At 32.5% G+C, this 20,337-nt stretch overlaps 1 protein-coding gene across 1 annotated transcript in view; it reads left to right on the plus strand.

The window, feature by feature from the left end:
- LOC145297508 (ras GTPase-activating protein 3-like) overlaps positions 1-18,175 on the plus strand; it is a 471,570-nt gene extending 453,395 nt beyond the window's left edge. The window contains exons 24-25 of the mRNA XM_080143408.1: positions 9,658-9,838; positions 14,871-18,175. Coding sequence (XP_079999534.1) covers positions 9,658-9,838; positions 14,871-14,934 — 245 coding nt within the window. The 3' untranslated portion in view covers positions 14,935-18,175. The remainder of the gene's footprint in view (positions 1-9,657; positions 9,839-14,870) is intronic.
- Positions 18,176-20,337: the final 2,162 nt, after the last annotated feature.

The following is a 20,337-nucleotide window of genomic DNA, read 5'->3' on the forward strand; positions in this document are numbered from 1 at the left end:
AAGAGAAACCCAACGTGAAGCTGACAGAACTAGACATGCTGTAAGGCGGTTAAATTCATCACAAGATGAAATTCAAGAAAGACAAAGATATGCACTGGAAAGAGAAGCAATATTACGATCGAATGAATTATATGAGGTAAGTAGACGTACACAAGGTGAGTTGAGAGTGGCTCAACGACATCAGAATGCATCGGAAACCCAACGAAGCTTTCGCCTATACCAAGGGCAACAACGAGAGGCTGCATGGAGAGAGAGTATGACTTTGCCCCAGCAATTGACAGAAAACGAGGCAGCTAGACAACGAATGACTGCTTTGAGACACCATGAAATAGAACACTGCAATAGAAAAGGATTGCTCTACAACAAAAATGACTCTCTCACTACAGCTGATATAGGAAAAATGGACAAAGTATGTCAACATTGCTCAGCTGTAAAATTTAAAGGAGAAACCCCTGGTTGTTGTTGTTCTTCTGGCAAAGTTGTGCTTGATAGCTTTCCACCACTGCCTCAGTTGCTTCAAGATTTGCTCTCCGGCAATGGTCCCATCTCTAAAGATTTTCTGCAAAATCTACGCAGTTATAACAATTGTTTTGCAATGACATCATTTGGTCACAAAATTGCGGCAGTACATGGGTGGAATCCTTCTTTTAGAATTCGAGGCCAGGTTTGCCACCAGATTGGGAGTCTTTTACCACCTGAAGATGAAACAGCAAAGTTTATTCAAGTCTACTTCTTGGATAGTCTGGAAGAGGAACTACATAATCGGGGACGTGACAGTAGACTCAATAGAGACATTCTCCAAAGTCTGACTGAATTTTTACATGAGAACAACAGCTTTATTTGTCAGCTGAAAACAACAAAGGAGAGGATTGAAGAAGAACACTTGGTAGAACATAAAGTTGTCATAAGGGAAGACCGAAGGCCGCAAGAAGAGCATCCACGGCGATTCAATGCTCCAACAACAATGTATGAGATTGGAATATTAATGGAGAATGAACCAACAGCTAACCGGGATATTGTCTTGCGTTTTAGAAATGATACATTAAAATGGATCTCCGAACTACATCCCCTCTACGATACTTTAATGTACCCGTTAATGTACCCCTATGGTTCTCCATCTTACAACATCTACATGAAGGCATCCAATGGGCGAAAAGTTACCCAACAGCAATTTTATTCGTACCATTTAATGACTCGGCCTGGAAACTATTTTCTCTGGTACCGAAGGCTATTTCAACAATGGCTGGTGGATGTGTACTGCAAGATTGAAACAGAACGTTTACAGTTCCTGAGGCGTGAGCAACAGACCCTGAGAGCTGACAATTATAGCAACTTGAGAGATTCAATTCTTAGGGAGGATGGGAATCCAGAACAGTTTGGTCAACGAGTTGTACTTCCGGCAACTTATACAGGAGGCCCTCGATACATGTTTGAGCGTCAAAATGATGCCATGGCATATGTTCGGCGAATGGGCCGAGCCGACCTCTTCATCATGTTCACAACAAATCCAAAGTGGACAGAAATTACAGAAAATTGTCTTCAAGGGCAAGACCCTCAGGATCGTCCAGATATTGTTGCCAGGGTTTTCAGGCAGAAGCTAAAAAAGTTACTTGAATTTATTAAAAAGGGAGGATTTGGCAGGTTGAGGGCTTTCCTGTACAGTATTGAATATCAAAAAAGAGGACTGCCGCATGCACACATCCTCACCTGGCAGGCCCCAGAGGACAAACTTCTACCAGAAAAAATGGATCTCTGCATATCTGCAGAGATCCCTGACAAAGAGGAAGATCCTGATCTTCATGCTAAAGTGATGGCACATATGGTGCATGGACCTTGTGGACCATTTAATCCAAATTGTCCATGTATGATTGACAACAAATGTTCCAAAAAATACCCAAAAGAATTTCTTCAGTGTACCAAGCAAGGCCAAGACTCTTACCCCAAGTACAGGCGAAGAAAACCAGAAGATGGAGGCCAGACTGCTACAATAAGGATGAAGAGAAATGGTCGGTATGTTAATCAAGAAATAACAAACCAGTGGATTGTTCCGTACAACAAGGTCCTCCTTCAGCAGTTCAACGCTCACATTAACGTAGAAATTTGCAGCTCGATCCAAAGCATCAAATATGTCCTCAAATACGTGAATAAAGGATGTGATCAAGCAGTGTTTGAACTACAAAGAACTGATGGAGCAGCTAACCAACAAGGCCAAGTACAAAGTCACATTGTGGATGAGATCCAGCAGTTCCAGAATGCAAGGTATGTCGGCAGTTCAGAGGCAGCCTGGAGGATATTGGAACATCCCATCCATGAACATTTCCCCCCAATTGTACAACTTTCTGTTCATCTTGAAAATGGGCAGCGTGTCATGTTCTCAGCTGATACTGCTCTGGAACGAGCCCAAGGTCCACCGCCTGCCACAACTTTGACAGCATTTTTCAACTCTGCCATGAGGATGACTTTGCAAGGGGTCTCAAATACGTAGAAGTCCCTGAGTTTTACACTTGGAACAAATCGACAAAGAAATGGATGAGAAGAATGCGTGGGGTACAAGTTGAAGGTACTGAAAATGATGATGTATGGAAGGCACCATGCATTGGGAGAATCTACACGATTAGTCCAAAAGCAGGGGAGTGTTATTTCTTACGCCTGTTGCTCAATGAGGTTGCTGGTCCAACTTCATTTCAAAATTTGCGAGCATACAATGGTCAGGTGTTTGAAACATACAGAGCAGCGTGCCTTGCTCGAGGCCTTCTAGAAAATGACCATCACTTGCATCAAGCAGTAGGAGAGGCAAGTGCCACTCAATCACCTTCAAATTTGCGAAGCCTATTTGTGATAATTTTAACAGCCTGTGAGCCAAGAAATCCTCTTGAGATCTGGATGGCTTTTCATGATGTAATATCTGAAGACATTCTTCACAGATACAGGCAAGAAGTTAACAATCCAGAAGCAGATTTTAATGAGGACATCTACAATAAAACTCTTTGTCTAATTGAAGAAAAAGTTCTCCTTATGTGCGGTCAACCATTGGCAAGCTATGGATTACCTGCACCAATGCAAGGGAGAGATGAAAGACTCGCGAGAGAGTATCAACGTGAAGTTACTTATAATCTTGAAGAACTTCCCTACAAGCAGAAAATATGCAAGAAAAACTGACCGATTCTCAAAGAGAAGTTTACAATTCATTCATGGCAATGTTGGAAGCACAAGGTGAAATGAACAAAAACATGATGTTTCTTGATGCTCCAGGTGGTACGGGCAAGACTTTTGTAATCAATTTGATCCTTGCAAAGATTAGATCCATGAGAAAGATTGTGCTTGCAACAGCATCCAGTGGCATTGCTGCTACTCTACTACAAGGTGGCCGCACTCTTCACAGCACTTTTAAAGTACCCTTGGATACTCATCGAATGGATCAGCCAGTTTGCAAAATTACTGGTAACTCAGCCTTGGCAAATGTAATTAGAGACACCTCTGCAATCATTGTAGACGAAGCCCCAATGACGCACAAGAGTGCTTATGAAGCAATTGACCGAACACTGCAAGACATCACAGGAAACAAGAATCCCATGGGTGGCATTCCAACCTTATTTTGCGGTGATTTCCGTCAAATCCTCCCAGTGGTTAAAAATGGCACAAGGGCTAACATTGTCAATGCAAGTTTGAAACAATCCTATCTCTGGAGGCACGTTATAGTGAAGAGACTGACTACTAATATGAGAGCCTATATCTCTGATAACACAGCTGCAGCAGACTTCTCAAAATTGCTTCTCCAAATCGGTAATGGTCAGTTTCCTATCACTTCTTCACCTGACACAATTAAGATTCCAACTGCGCTTGGTAAATGTGTCGGTAATCAGAAGCAACTGAAAGACAAAGTGTACCCAGACCTGCAAAACAATGGAAAATCACCGGATTGGCTTGCAGAGAGGGCTATTATTTCGCCATTAAACAGCAATGTGAATCATTTGAACAATTCAATAATGGATGAATTTCCAGGAGACACAAAGCAATACAAGTCAGTTGATTCAGCTACTAATGAATATGAAGCTGTTCACTACCCTGTGGAGTTTTTAAACTCTTTGGAGATATCTGGAATGCCTCCACACATTTTAAATTTCAAAATTGGATCGCCAATCATGATTCTTCGATCCTTGGAACCGCCAAAAATAACAAACGGAACCAGATGTGTTATCACCAGATTGCACACCAATGTACTTGAGGCCACCATTTCCTGTGGTCCCTACAAAGGCGAAACCGTTCTACTGCCAAGGATCCCCTTAGTTCCATCGGACTCAGTACTTCCATTTAAATTCCGGAGACTCCAATTTCCTGTGAAGGTGTGTTTTGCAATGAGCATAAACAAAAGTGGCGTAGACTTGACATCAGACTGCTTCAGTCACGGTATGTTCTACGTCTCCATCAGCCGGACAGGAAGTTCAGAAAAACTCTACATTCTGGCTCCAAATCAAAGCAGCAGAAATGTAGTTTACCCTGAGGCTCTTTAGTGAAAAGTTCGAGAAATGGATATGAGGAAAAACTGACATGATCTGATTGTGGTAAGTTTTTAGTATTGAATGTGCAAGATAAAATTTAAGCAAGAGTTGAAAATGACTTCAATGAAAAATTTACTATGTAACATCAAGTAACCTTCCTTTTTGATGAAAATGTTTTGTGAAGTTCCTGATTGAATTTCAGTCACTACAAGAGGTAGTTAAAATGTTAATCACCTTATGCAATCGTTGCTCTTACAACATCAACTTACTGGAAAGGTGCCCACAGATTTTGGTACCCGAGTGCGCAACAAAGCTCCGTGCGAAGCACGGGTATCTTTGCTAGTATATATATATGAGCAAACAGTTAATGAAATATGTTAAAAAACACTTTGAAATGAATTAAAAACATATTTAATCTGAAAAGGAAACACTAGATAAATGGATAGTCCTTAATCCGCGGAGTTTCGAAGAAATACTCTCCTTCTCATCAGAGGGTAGGAATTAGCAAAATGCAGGATCGGATTTTGCATGCAGAAGTATTTGATGAAACAACAAATAAGTCAAAGATCTTACTTGAAAACAAAATAAGTTAAGCAGAGGGAATATGGTAAAGAAAAAGGTGATTACACATTAATGGATAGTCTGGTGAAAGGTAAATTATCCAATGATGATAAAATCCAAAAATATAAATCCATTTTTTATTTATAGTTATGTCTCGGAAGTAGAGTGAAAAGCACATCTTATTTTTCTTTTATTAATATTATTTTTTCCTTGTACACACTTTTTTGTGAATTATTCCATGGATTTCTGCGTTTGGATTATTATGGACCATCTTCTTCCAATTACGGGATTTCTTTGGATTTTACTTGTACAAATGGAAATTCTTTTAACTTTCTTGAAGTTTTACATTTGAATTTTACCATCACTGGATTTATCTTGAGTCAGAAAGAGGCAAAACATCTCACATCAGATCCTTTCCAGTGGACTGCCATCTTTTAAAATTATTTATTATTCCATTTTCACCCCAAACAAGGCACAGTGCCACTTTGATGTCGGGGGCTACTATCAGGGACATAGGTTGCAGGGATACTATGTAGGGAGTTGAGCACCAAGATGTCTGTTCACATTACACTTGAACTTCTGCATGTCAGTACAGCTGGGAAAGCAGGAACCTAGAAGGGAGTTCCAAAGTCTAGCAGTTCTGGTGAAAAAACTAATAATGTAGAAGGCTTTCTTACATCTGGTCTTATATATATATATATATATATATATATATATATATATATATATATATATTATTATAAACTTGGGATTTTTTTTTTTTTTTTTTTTGCTTAAATCATTACAGATCGTTTCTATCGACAGGAGAATATTATCTTGCTGATTTCTTCAGACAATTCAAGTCAAATTTTGTTGTAATCATAAAAACATATAGCTGATTAGTATTGTCTCTTCTGTTTCTCCTATCCCAGTATTCCATTGTATACTTATATTTTATGAAATATTAAAAAAAAAAAATAATAATAATAATATTACAAATTCCTGTTTTTTAATTTTTATTATTTCAAAGTACGTCAAAATCTGATAAAAAGTTGTGTGAAGCAAGAAATTGTTTTTCATCGTTATTAAATAGAAAAGAATAGAAAGTGGCCCGTCAGGTTTACTTTTTGCGGCCACATAACTCTTGCTTCCCTTATTTTGTCCTTTAATCCTCACATTCCATGAGCAATGTTTCTGACAAAGAGGGAAAGAATTGTTGTTTCCTAGGTCAGAATCTAGATTTTTTTTACCTTTAAGTAATATTTTCTTTTTAGCTCCTTTAATCAAGTGGCTTCATGCCAAGTCTGGGGCAATTTTCATTAAAAAAAAATGTAAAAATGTCTTAATTTTTAATAGCTATTAATAGATATTATATTAAATTTAAAATGCACATGAATTTTTAACAGATATTAACCAACAAATTATTAATTTTCTTCATTGGTGAATAATACTTTTAAATCGTTTGTTATAAACATCTTAATGTTTTTCTGGTAGAGTGTGTGAAAAAAATTTAATGGAATATTAAAATGTTGCCAGCAATTAAAAAAAAAAATTTACTTAAAGCTAAAAAATATTGGTTCTTGTCCAGAATTCCCTCTATATTAAAAAACAAAGAAAAATCTGTATGATGTACATACCTGTGAGGAAACGAAAAATCATATTCCAAAAATCATGTAAATTGATGAAGTAGTTTTATTTTGATTTAAAAAAAAAAAAAATCATTTTTAATTGATTATTGAGAAATTGTGGACATTAAAACATGAACCTAAATTTTGATTGAGTTATCACCCCTTTTTTTTTTAATTTTCTTTTCAGATTGTTTTTAAAACAAGATGTTTATTCTTCGGTTACTTATACAATTTGATTTTCTTATTTCAAAATAAAACTTATGATTTTTGGAATATGATATTTTTTTCTTTTTGTCATTGCTATGTACATCATACAGATTTTTTTTTTTTTAATTTTCGGTTTTTGATACAAAATCCAAATCCAAAATATCAGGTCAGTGCTAAAGTTTTTGTTGTTTTGTATAAGGGGTCATTTTAAACGATTGTAATTTATTTTATGCATATCGTTATTACTTCAACATATCACGATGATTAATTTATAATTTTTTCTTTCAGATCATTAAAGCATCATTCATATTTTTCTGCAATATTCTCATGCACATTGACTCAAAAACGATCTTTTTTAGTCAACAGAAAGGGAGTCCTGTTCCATCATGATAATGCTCATCCTAGCACAACACTACTGACCAAGGAAGTCCTTGGAGAAGTTGATTGAGAAATCTTGCCCTATTCTGCAGATTCTCCAGATTTAGCTCCCTTGATTAATACTCATTTCAAGGATTACAAAAACCATTTAGATGACTGTCGGGTTAACATCAGGAGAGGAAATCGAACAGGAGTTAGATATTTATTTTATATAAAAATCTAAAGAACTTTACAAGCAAAGCATGTATAAGCTCATTGGCAGATGGAATGGAGTCATAGAGAGCAAGGAATGTTATTGTTATGAATAACGATTTTCAAAAATAGTCTTTTTATTACCATGATAAAATTTTAAATTGGCAAAAACTTTTGCCCCAACCTAATATCAAGGCTCATACAGACTTGAATTTTGACTTTTGTCTTGAAAAAGCCTTATTTCTATTATTATCTTGAAAATAGGGAAAATGTTTTGAAAATTTCTTGAAAATTGTATTCTGCCCATATCCAGTAACAATTTGTGTCAAAATATTAAAAGTAAAATCGAAATACTGTTAAATTATTTCTTAAGCATTAATAAAAATACCATTAAAATATTTTTTAAATATTGAAAATAAAATCGAAGTATATTGTTCTGAAATTGCATTGTATTATTATGGATACAAGAGTTATGTCCCTTTATCACGAAACTACCTTGGGTTCAAATCTCCTGTTTTTGTTCTCATTTATAATTTAATTAGAGGGGGGCACAAGAAGGGAGTAATGGCGGTTACCATGTCAAAAAAATATTTTCCTTGTGTGGACGGGACTCTTTAGTGGCGAATAAAAAGCATTTAAAACTACTTAACAACACCAAAAAATGATGCAGGTTGTAGAGTAACTTTTATCGGCTATGATAACATTTCTTTGTTTTATATTTGAGTTTTTACCACTTTTTTGAATTGCTGTGAATTATAAGGCAAACTCCAAATTTTGGTTTTGAAAACTTGAATTTTGTCTGGAAAACTTTGGAAAGTCTTGAAAATCCTTGAAAATGGACGTTGAAAATCTGTAAGAACCATGATTATTTCATGATTTAAAAGCCAGAGGTGGAGGGTGACATTGCTATGGCTTAAGCTTATTAGAGGTTTGGAGTCTTCTTGTATAAAAAAAACTATGCAGTCTATATCGTAACCGTGCTGGAATCTTTTGTGCACTTTTCATGATCTCTTTTCACATTTCTACTGAAAATCTGATTCCAAAGATTTGGTGCTTCTGTTGTACAGTGAGATTTCAAACAAACGCATTTCAAGTGAAAACATTATTACATACTTATGTGTCCTGTTGAAATTAGTTACAAATCCTCATAATTATGAAAAATGATCCAGTAGAAAAATAATTACAAGCAAAAAAATAAAATTTATCCAGTTAATCTTAGTGTATATTTTTATGTGGAAGAATTTTTAAAATCCAAGGAAGGTAACTGCAATTCATCATTTTCACTTATCTCCCTTTGCTTTCAATGAAAATCCTCCATTTCAAAATAGAAAATGTTAGATCGTTAGTGTCTATGCGTTTTGTAAAAAAAAAAAAAAAAAAAATTGATTTTGCACATCTACTGGATCATTTTTTTTTTTTTTGATTTATACTAATTTCGATATGAGACATAAAGTAATAGTGTTTTTACCTGAAATGCATTTATTTTATTTTAATTGAAATTCATTATTGAGATGAGTATTATTTATTAATTATTTATTAATTATTTATTAATTATTTATTAATTATTTATTGCAGACTATTATTCTCATCTTTCTTAGATGTTGTTTCACAACGTTTCGGCCAACTGTTCCTCTGGCCTTCGTCATGTGGTAACTGTGACAGGATAGGAACTCTGAATCTCCTGACGGCATCCACTGCAATTACTGCCTTCCGTAGTTGTTGTTGTCTCCCCACGTTTTTGGCCAAGTAAGCCTCTGGCCGACTTTGGGTAGGATTGAAACTGCTATCTTCAGACAATTCTCACCTGGAACCGTAGAGATTCAACGTCTCTATCCACTGCGCCACGTGGTGAGACGACAACAACTATGGAAGGCAGTAATTGCTGAGAATGCAGTTAGGAGATTCGGAGTTCCTATCCTGTCGTGGTTACCACCTGACGAAGGCGAGAGGAATAGTTGGCCGAGACGTCGTGAAACAACATCTAAGAAAGAATAATAGTCCGCAATAAATAATTAATGAAATGCATTTGTTTGAAATTCTTCTATACTGCAGAAACATCATAGATTTTTTTTTTTTTTTTTTTTTTTTTTTTGCAGCATTTTCCATATCGGACATTCCATAAAAATTATCAATCTTTTGTTGTAAATGATTTTGTTGTTTTATTGTTTCTATTTTTTCTTATGAAAATATTTTTTCAACTTGAATCCCACCAGATGCCTGTGCAAGTCAGGAGGTTTATACGGGAGACAGCGACCTGCCCCCCTCTATGCATATCGAAGACACAAAAAGCTGCTTTGTGACACTGAACAATATTTTATCATGCGTTATAAAACTGGAACAGGAACATTTGCAATATAAAAAGATGCTGCAGAAACAAACAATCATAGGATCATGGTAAGAGTATGGGGATCACATTATTTCCTTTTTTCTTTTCTTTTTTTTCCTTTTCTTTTTTTTTTCTTTTTTTTCCTTTTCTTTTTTCCATCCCAAACAAGGCATATTGCCACTTGGATGTAAGGAATAATATCAAACAGGGGATTTAGGCGACGAGACGTCTGTTTACATTACATTTAACCTTGCATTAGTCACCTTAGTGTTCCAAGCATGGTTAGTCCCGTGGGTTGTTTATACACCCCAATACAAAAATATTTATAGTGTTTCTATTTTGTAAAATATAGTTATCCTGCTTGATAAGAATATATCTACAGTCCCTCTTGAACAGTTTGAATCACTTGTAACTTTTTGATATTAATATAAAATTATACGATAAAATAAATTATAAAACTAAGGAAAAATTAAAAAATCTTAGATTTAGATCACATTTATTTTAAAAAATACCCACAGGATACACCAGTTTGTGTTATTTTTTAATATCTATAATGAACACAAAATCTTTCCATAAATTAAAATAGCAAGAAAAATGAATATAAGTTCATTACATAAACATTACTTTCCAATCTGATTCACCTCCAAGGAAAACTGAGATACAACTGCGCCATACCATGTGTGCTGTATCCTCGTTGAGTTAGGAGAGTACTGGGAGAGAAGAAAAGAAATAAGTTGCCAACTAGGAATTATGAGCACTTAAGCAAAATTGGGGTGATAAAACACCCCATGAGATTAATGCATGGTTAAACATCTGCAAGTGATGTCGGTCTGGGAAGCAGGAAACAGTGAGGCTATTCCAAAGTCCAGCAACCCGATGTGAGAAACTAATAGAGTAGAAGGCTTTCTGGCATCTATGGACCTCAACAGTTAAGGTAACAATACACATGAAAACAATCTAAATGGCTTAAAATATTTTAATATTGGTATATATAAGAAAGAGTTTGATGATCTAAGAGAGAATCTTTTTAAATTTTTTAAATCCGATTAAAATTAAGGAAGTTATAACTATTGTTATGCCTTGCACATTTGGATATTTTTCCCTCTTTAAGACCATATGCGTTTTGTCACATTTTTTAAACTACTTTTTCAGTAAAAATGCTATATCTTTGTTAAAACACGAGACTAAGCAATGAAATTTACCATATAAGTGTATTTTTGTGCAAGAAATCTGAATATGCTACTGAAAATCTCCAGAAATTAATAATTTCCAAATAATCTGCAGTAAATGCACATAAATATGCTGCACTTGCTTAAAAATGCCATGTATTCATTAAAAGAAAACAAGTTAGAAAACTCAAAATTTAGTTGTAATGCATTTTATGTGCCCAAAACTGAAATCGAAATCTAGGATTGGTTAAAAATGAATATATTGCAATATTTCTTTGGTATTATTGTAGATTAATACCTTCTGTTACCCCTCCCCATCTGACCACCTCTCCAAAATATGTGATTCTACCTTTATAGACAATTGCATGTGAACAACTTGAAAAACTTTAATAAAAGATAAACAAAAATTATTTTAGAATTTAATGTAAAATGATTTCTCATTTTGAATCATTCAAGCGTTTTAGGGCAGTTACCCTCCTCTCCTTTTTCCTATGATAGATAAATCTTGGGCGTATTTTTGGGTTTTTTTCTAAAAGGCGATTATGTGTGGTTTTTAAGAGGGTCTTTGTGCAATTATGAGAAGATTGGGGGAGGGGGGTGCCACTCTGACTTTGGGTTAATGATGGGGCTAAAGAAAATTATGTGTGAACATCCTGAAGACTTGATAGAAACCAAAAAAAAAAACTATTTTAGAATTTAGAGTGGAGTTGGTTTCACATAAATGTAAAATAATTCACCATTTTAAGACCATCCTAGCATTTTAGGACAGTTGACCGATTTATTTTTTTTATGGGAGATTAATTACGTGTACTTTTCTTAAACGTTTTTTATGCTTTTTTATGCTTATATGAGCTTATAGAGGAAGCTCTGCTACTTAGTGTTATTGTTAAGATTAAAGGTTTTAGGAGGAGGCTTGCCACTCGTACCTAGGGTTAGACATAGGATTAAGCGAGTTTTTTTTTTTTTTTTTTAAAGAATCAGGTAGATTAGTTTCCATTCGATAATAATCCACTTAAAACACTTTTTAAAAGATAAAAATTAGAAGTGTGTACCGCTCATGCACATGAATCAAAACAATCGTATTTCACATCTTCGGTTGTTCAAATATTTTAAAATTTGACTACTACTCAATTTTTAAAAATATTTATATGGCTGATAACAAAATAGCTCTAACTAAACATGTAAGGAATTTGTTTTATAACCAGATTTTCAATTGAATAAAAAAAAGAATCGATCCGGAAATCAACAACAAAAAAAAATGTCTGTTTACGCCATGCTATCACTGCTGCTGATGCTATTACTAATACTACATCAGTCTAGGTTCAAATTCATTACGATTTTTTTTCGGATATCATGTTTTTAAATTGCTACGTACCACTAATGAAAAAACTATCCAATTATCATTTTAACAAATAAATATAGTAAAAAGATTGTTTTATTTAATAGTGGGTGTCCAAAGAAAATTTTTTTCAAAATTTTCCATACACGTCATTTTGAAATCTTTTTTTTTTTTTTTTTAACACAACAAAAAAACGAGTGGTCAAATGAACTTCAGACACTCGAAACTATTAAAAATGACATCTCTTTTGGCTAATTTCCAAATTTCATTAAAAAATTCTTAACAGAAACACTGTACAAGTGTTTACAAATCAGGGGGGGGGGGTCGTTACAAAATCTTATCAAAAATGCTGTTTTATGATGTTCACATTTTTATCACTTTATTTGCTTAAAACTCTAAAAATATATAATGTATGTTATTATTTACTAATTCATTTGAAAGTATATTCATTTCCGAACAAAATGGTGGTATTTTGAAGACATAAAGTGCTCTGGTTTTTAAAATATGACTATTTTAGCAGAAACCCCTTGAAATCTGTGATTATTCAAAGCATTTTATTGGCCATGTGTATTGCTAAGTTAAGGGGTGAGATTTTGCTGCTTGTCAGGTTAGTCTGAAGTATGTATGTCGAGGGGACACAAGTACTATGAGTTCATCAGAACACATTCCATTAAAGTACTTATAAAAGAGACACAGGAATACAGCATTATGACACCTGAGCATCTTTTGTATCAAATAGGATTCATATAAGTTAATTGTGGTCATGATATAAGTTGGTTTGCAATAGCCATAACATTAACATGTGATACTAAAAGAAGAAAATGGATTGCAGGAGCCCCTGATTTTAGTGAGCTCTCAAGGTTCAGCCTTAGCCACTTATTTAAATTGTGATTCTGTGTAAGTTTTTGTGTATGAGTCAGAAACTACATGGAATGAGGGGATGGGGGGGTCTTTTTTCTCTCTTTTTTTAATGGTTTATGTTTTTTGTTTTTTTTAATTTTTGAGATGAGGATTAATAATCTGCATTATTTGGATTATTTAGACTACTGTTCTCATCTTGAGTGTTATTTTCACCGATTTTGGCTGATATAACCTCCGGCTTTCTTCAGGTGTGTCTTGTCAAACTCTGAACTCTTTCTGTTGGACATGGGAATTAGCACAGAATCTTTTATTTAATCCATGGGGGTAGAATGCCCTCGTTCCATCAGCCATAACTGGGTAGAAATTAGTGTTGGGATGTTAATCAGAATCGGGAATCAAAAAAAAATCAGGACTTTTTGGAGTATCAGTATCAGAATCGGAAAAATTTGTGTCTATTTTCCGATGCCCAAAAACGATTCTTTTGTTTTATTTTGTTTTCTTTTAAGAAAAAATCTTCTACTGCTGATACTAGGACTAAAATAATGATTTTAGTCTTAGTATCAAACTTTAATTTTTTTTTTACAAGAAAAGTATATTAAATTTTTTTTTTACAAGAAAAGTATATTAAATTTTTTTTTACAAGAAAAGTATATTAAATTTTTTTTTACAAGAAAAGTATATTAAATTTTTTTTTACAAGAAAAGTATATTTGGAAAAATGTTTTTTCAAGAAAAGTATATTTGGAAAAATGTTTTTTCAAGAAAAGTATATTTGGAAAAATGGTTTTTCAAGAAAAGTATATTTGGAAAAATGTTTTTTCAAGAAAAGTATATTTGGAAAAATGTTTTTTCAAGAAAAGTATATTTGGAAAAATGTTTTTTCAAGAAAAGTATATTAAAAATAATATTTGTCAAGAAAAGTATATTAAAAATAATATTTGTCAAGAAAAGTATATTAAAAAAATATTTGTCAAGAAAAGTATATTAAAAAAATATTTGTCAAGAAAAGTATATTAAAAAAATATTTGTCAAGAAAAGTATATTAAAAAATCTTTTTTTCAAGAAAAGTATATTAAAAAATTTTTTTTTCAAGAAAAGTATATTAAAAGCTTTTTAACAAATGTTTCAAAGAAATATCTTTCTTTTAAGGAAACAACTGTGATTGAAAACAATTTTGTGTTTTCTGACAGAGATTGGACCTAATAATTCACTCTCATTGCACTTTTCTCAATAACTATGCCTTGGATTTTTTAAAAATTTAGCTCAAACATTATTCATGGTGAAAATGAATTTTTGCCAGAGCGAATTTATTCACGCCTAGAGGGGACCTTGCATACTTAGCTTCTTTTTTATTTCTTTTTTTTTTTTTTTTTTTTGAGAAAAGTGTTTAAAAAAAAAAAGTGTTTTGTTTTTTTGTTTACCCCGCCACCCACCACCCCCTATTTACAATTTTGTTGTTTGCTGATTGGCTAATCATGTTGTTTTTTTTCCTGGCAGAGTACTATAAACTTCCAATAGATGCCAACATGACTTGGCTCAGGTTCTGAATCCGTATTAAAAAATTCTAAAAACAAACATGTTATGCACATTTTCTTTTTTAACTATTCTTTTTTTATTATTCACACTCCCAAACAACACAGAGTAAGTTGCTAGTGAATATAACACTGCTTCAATTTTTATGTATTTTGTTTGATAAATTCTAATTATTGAATCTTTTTTCTTCATCTTTCAGTGATGCTCCTTTTGGTGATGAAACATACTCTGATGTTCACACTCCCAGTAGTCCTTGCCTCTAACCATCGAGAAAATGTCCCTTTTTTTATTCTTTGAAAATTCCTGTTTGGGTCAAAATTCCTGGTGACAACTTCTCCAGCTCTGTACCCTTCAGCTGTTTATCATCCATCACCTATCATCAATCTGCAGTATTTACACATTTTCCGCTTGCCTCATTGGGATTGCTACATACTTGCTGGTATGTGTGCCTACGATGTGGTCATACACGGGGCAAAGGCGAAAGATTGGAACTTTTTTTTTTTTTTTTTTTTAGGGGGGGGGCGTATCCTGTGAGGAGAGGATAAATTGTGTTTGCAGAAACTGCAGTGACCAAAAATGGCAAAGAAGCTGATAACACTTGACTGAATGATCATCCTCATCATCAAAAATCATCATCCACATCATTTTCTTCTTTTTAATAATGATGATTAATATCATCATTATTTGATGTATGTCAAACACACCATTTTTTTTTTATTACTCCCTTCCATCCATTTATATGCATAAATGCTTCTTTTTTTTTTTTTTTTTTTTTTTTTTTTTTTTTTTTTTTTTTTACTTTGATTACCTCCATCTTTTGTTGGAATTTTTTTTAATGGAGGGTGAACAAAAAAGAGGAACTACAATCTTCTCATATTTTAAATTCAACAACTTATTCCTTCCTCCTCCTACTAATTCTCTTATACCTCTTCCCATTACTTTATTTTATTTTTTTTTTTTTACTCAGTCACTACCTCCACCTGTTGTTTCTCTTCCTCCTCCTTCCACTCTGTAAAATTAGCCAATCAAATGTTCAAAATCTATTTTGCTACTCACTGCCTGCCAAAATGCAAATGATTTTCTCCTTTTTTTTTCTTATCTTTCAAAATGTTTTTTTTTTAATTCTATGAAAAAAATGCATATATATTTTTACTGAATTAAAAAAATGAGTTAGATGTAGGAAATATTTAAATTAAAAGATTCAACAAAAATAAAAAAAAAAAGCAAGAGAAAATTTTTTGATATATACAAAAAATTAAATTACTTCTGTATTTTATTTAAAATTTCAAAAAATATTTTTGCCTAAAACAAATAATTTTTTTAAGTTCTTTTTTTGCCTTTTGAAATATTATTTGTTAAATTTAAAAGATATATTTTATTTAAAATTAAAAAAGAAGAGGTAGAATTTAGAATATATTTAAAAACCTTGACAAAGAAGAAGAAAAAACAGCATAAAAAAAGCAAACAAACAAACAAAATACGCAGGACCTATTCCCTACATAATCCAAAAAAGGAAGACAAAAATTTTTTTCCAATATTAAAAAAAATTGAATTGCTTGAAGGAGCTTTAATACTTTCATAAATTGTTATTTCTTGTTTTTAGTGTGGGGGGAGGGGGCTAGCTTGTTCTAACATTGCATGTTCCTTCAATTATTCTCTCTTCTTGATATATTCGTCAGGCCATTGTATAAGCCATTTATTTTTTTTTTTTTTCCGCCTCTTCCCCTCTAAGACTTTGTTTGGTGAAATCCTTTTATGGACACAATCTTTCCAGTTCTGATTTAAAGAAAAAAAAAAAAAAAAAAGATGAGCTTCTAGTCAAATATTAAAAAAAAAAAAAAAAATAATACAAACAAAGGAATGCTGCTCATAAATAATTGGTTCGGAAAGAGGAGAAAAAAAACTTTTCTTTCAGATTAAAATTGTGCATGATTTAAAAACCAAAAAAAAAAACAATTTGGAAAAGGGAGTTGATTTTGTATTTGAATGAGACATTTTGAAAAAGGAGGAAGAAAGGAAAAGGATCAGCGAACAAATCTGATTTTCACCAAAAAATAGTGTGTGAGAAAGGAACACGCACACATATTTTACTTATAAAACAGTAATCTACGGACATGCATGTTTCGAGATCCTATCTGTCTTCAGCGTAGCTTGACGGTTTCTAGGAATCGAACCTTAGGTCATATGTATTATGGTCTGGTGCATTATCCGTTACGCCATAAAGTCCAAGATAATTTTACTGTTATTTTTTATCATTTTTAAACTCATGTATATTGCTTGTTGATTTTATAAACGCTAATACAGTTAATTAGCATCTTCACTTTGAAGATCTTTTTCTTAGAAAATCGCCCATATTTTATTCGGATGTAAACAAATAATATTTTATTTATTTATTTTTTAATTTTTATTTTACTTATAAAACGGTAATCTACTGGCATGCATGTTTCGAGATCCTATATCTCTTCAGCGTAGCTTTACTTTTTCAAGGAATTAAACCTTGGACCATATGTATTACGGTCTGGTGTTTTATAAGTAAAATAATACATAAATAAATAAATAAAAATTATTTGTTTATGTCCAAATAAAATATGGGCGATTTTCTAAGAAAAGATCTTCCAGGTGAAGATGCTGTATTGTCGTTTAAAAAATCAACAATAAATATATATATATATATATATATATATATATATCTATATATATATATCTATATATATATATATATATATATATAATGAGCGATCATATCTGCTATACAAATAAATATGGTGAAAAAGATTTTTTAAAATGTAAAACTTAAAAGAGCTTATTTTTTTTGTGCTCTTTTCATAATTTCAGAAAAAGGAATGTATGTTAATGTTGGGCAAGACCAGTAAGTACGGTATGTGTGAAATGCCAAGAACCTACGAGAGTCTAAAAGATGGCAATAGGAAAAGTTCTTGGTATCAAATGGCCCACACAAAGTCCATGACAGGAAGAAGAGGGGGGTATTTTTTTAATTTTCATTTTTTTTTTTTTTTTCTTTATCAAGTTCTGAAAAAAAAAAAAAAACACAACAGCTCGAACGTTTTACATTTATTTTTTTACCATATGTATATCTATGTATGAATTTAAAAAAAATCTTATTTAAATTTTTTTCAAATGTTTAGAAAAATCAATCATTTGGAAAATCATGTCTGAATATTTCTAGTCATAAAACAAAACAACAAAAAGGACAAAAAAAAGGATATAAACAAAAAAACTGGAAAATGCAAAGAACAAAAAAAAAATTACAAAAATTGAACTTGAATCGTAAACCAATCATTCATCCACTTCCATTTTTTCATTTTTTTTTTTTTATTCTTCTTCAACCGATTCTATTGAAGAATATTGAACAATGTATTAAACAAAACAAAAAACATTCTTCCATCTTCCAAGAATTGCTACCAAAACTACAGAAATATCTACTTAAAGTGTAAAAAAAAAAAAAATACTGGACAAAAAAAAATATATATATTTATTCTTCCATTTTCTTTCCAATTGCAGATTTTTTTTTATATTCTACCATTTTTCTTCTGTTTCATGTCATTTTTTTTTACACTACCATTATTTTTACTTGGCCTATTTTATGACATTTTTAACAAATTGTTTCACTTTCTCTTAGAGATGATGGTTTTTTACAAGAAAAAAAGAAAAAAATCATTTTTTTATTTTTTAATTGGAATTCATTATTGAGATGAGTATTATTTATTAATTTATTTATTGCGGACTATTATCTTCATCTTTCTTAATTGTTGTTTCACAACGTTTCGGCCAACTATTCCTCTGGCCTTCGTCATCCTAACTGCATTCTCAGCAATTACTGCCATCCATAGTTGTTGTCGTCTCACCACGTTTTCCTACCCAAAGCCGGCCAGAGGCAGTTAGGAGATTCAGAGTTCCTATCCCGTCGCAGTTACCACCTAACGAAGGCCAAAGGGATAGTTGGCCGAAACATTGTGAAACAACATCTAAGAAAGATGAGGATAATAGTCTGCAATAAATAAATTAAGAAAAAACATGTCTTGCAAACTATTCTAATGCTTGTATATTTCTTAAGGGCAGCCAACACCTGAAATAAGCATTTTTTTAAAATGTCAACTAATTTCCAACACACAATGACATAATTTATTGAAATATTAGCTTATAATCATTTTTATGATTGGAGAATATATTAAATGATTTTATTTTTAAACTGATACATATTTGAATCATAGGTTATATTTTTAAAGTAAGGATTATGAGAGAAATTTGTTTAAAAGTTTTGTCTACCGGAAGAAAAATCAGAAACATAGAATCTGTTTGCAATATAAGAGGGGTGGGATTCTTTATTACTTTAATTTCTATTATGAGTATTTAAAGAATTTTGATACTTTTATTTTCACTACGAGCAAAAACAAATTTTTTAAATGCTGAGCCACTACTTTTGAAGTCTCCTTATTTTAAAAGACAAAGGAAACCCTCGGGAATAATGTTTGCGCCATGAGTTGTTTATAGTGAAACAGAAGTTGTGTAACTACTAACTGCAGTTCTAAACCAGCATTGCTTTGAGTTCGGTGGCAAAGAAAAATACAAGGAAATCAGAAGCAATGCTTGGATAAGCAGAGAAGATTTGGTGTTATGTCTGAATTTTCCTTCTCAATTTGTTGCACTACCAAAGTTTGAGGCCAGCTTAGCCAAAAGTATTTGAGAAAATAACTTAAAGCAGACAAATCTGGTTGTGAAATTGAATAGAAAAATGGTTAGAGGAGGAGGAGGTTGTGTGTATCGATGAGTGGAATATTAGTTTAGAATGATTAAGATATCTCCTAATTATTAATTAATGGAGATTGGATGAACGGTCCACAAAATCATTCTTTATATTGTGAATTGTGGTGGAAAATGCTGGATCACTTTGCAAGTCATTTGTGCTGCTAATTAGCCTGATGAGATGATCATTAAAAACTCGCTTTTATGCTGAACACGGAAACATCAAATATGGTCTGACAGACGAGCAAACATATGCATACATATCCTGACCGGCGGTAATCGTGACACCTTGCACTGATGATTCCCCAAAGAATGAAACACTAATGTCTGTAGGTATTTAAAAATTATTATGGTAATAATATATAATTATTATTTTCAATATCTACACATATGAGTGTTTCAACCTTGCAGTAATCATCAGTGCAGGGAGTCATGATTACCGCCGAGCGGGAGATTCGAACCTGGCCACAAGCCTATCTCTAACTCCATTAGCAAAGAACAAAGCGCTCAGAGTTGAAATTAATATTTATATAATAAATCGTAAAAGTCATTCAAGATGGCCGAGAGTGTTCTTATAATTTCAGCATCATGATCTGTGCATGTGGGCTCGAGTGACTGATTTATTTCATTTCAATATAAAGTGCTCAACAATAAGAACCAAGTTTTTAAAAGGGCTGACATAATTATTACTATAATTATTTTTTAATACCTACACACACTAGTGTTTTACCCTTTAGAAGAGAAAAAAGAAAAAAAAAACACTATAAAAATATATACTAATGCATATAAGTTCAATTGTTGATTCAATAGGGAGATTACATTAGTTAGGGGTGTGGGATAAATATACTTTTATACCTAGGTAGCTCGAAGCGTAATGCTTTTCATCAGAAGAGGAGAGAAGG

This window comes from Euprymna scolopes, chromosome 18 (genome assembly GCF_053919585.1).
Source record: "Euprymna scolopes isolate OS-2025 chromosome 18, ASM5391958v1, whole genome shotgun sequence".
Taxonomy (NCBI): Eukaryota; Metazoa; Mollusca; class Cephalopoda; order Sepiida; family Sepiolidae; genus Euprymna; species Euprymna scolopes.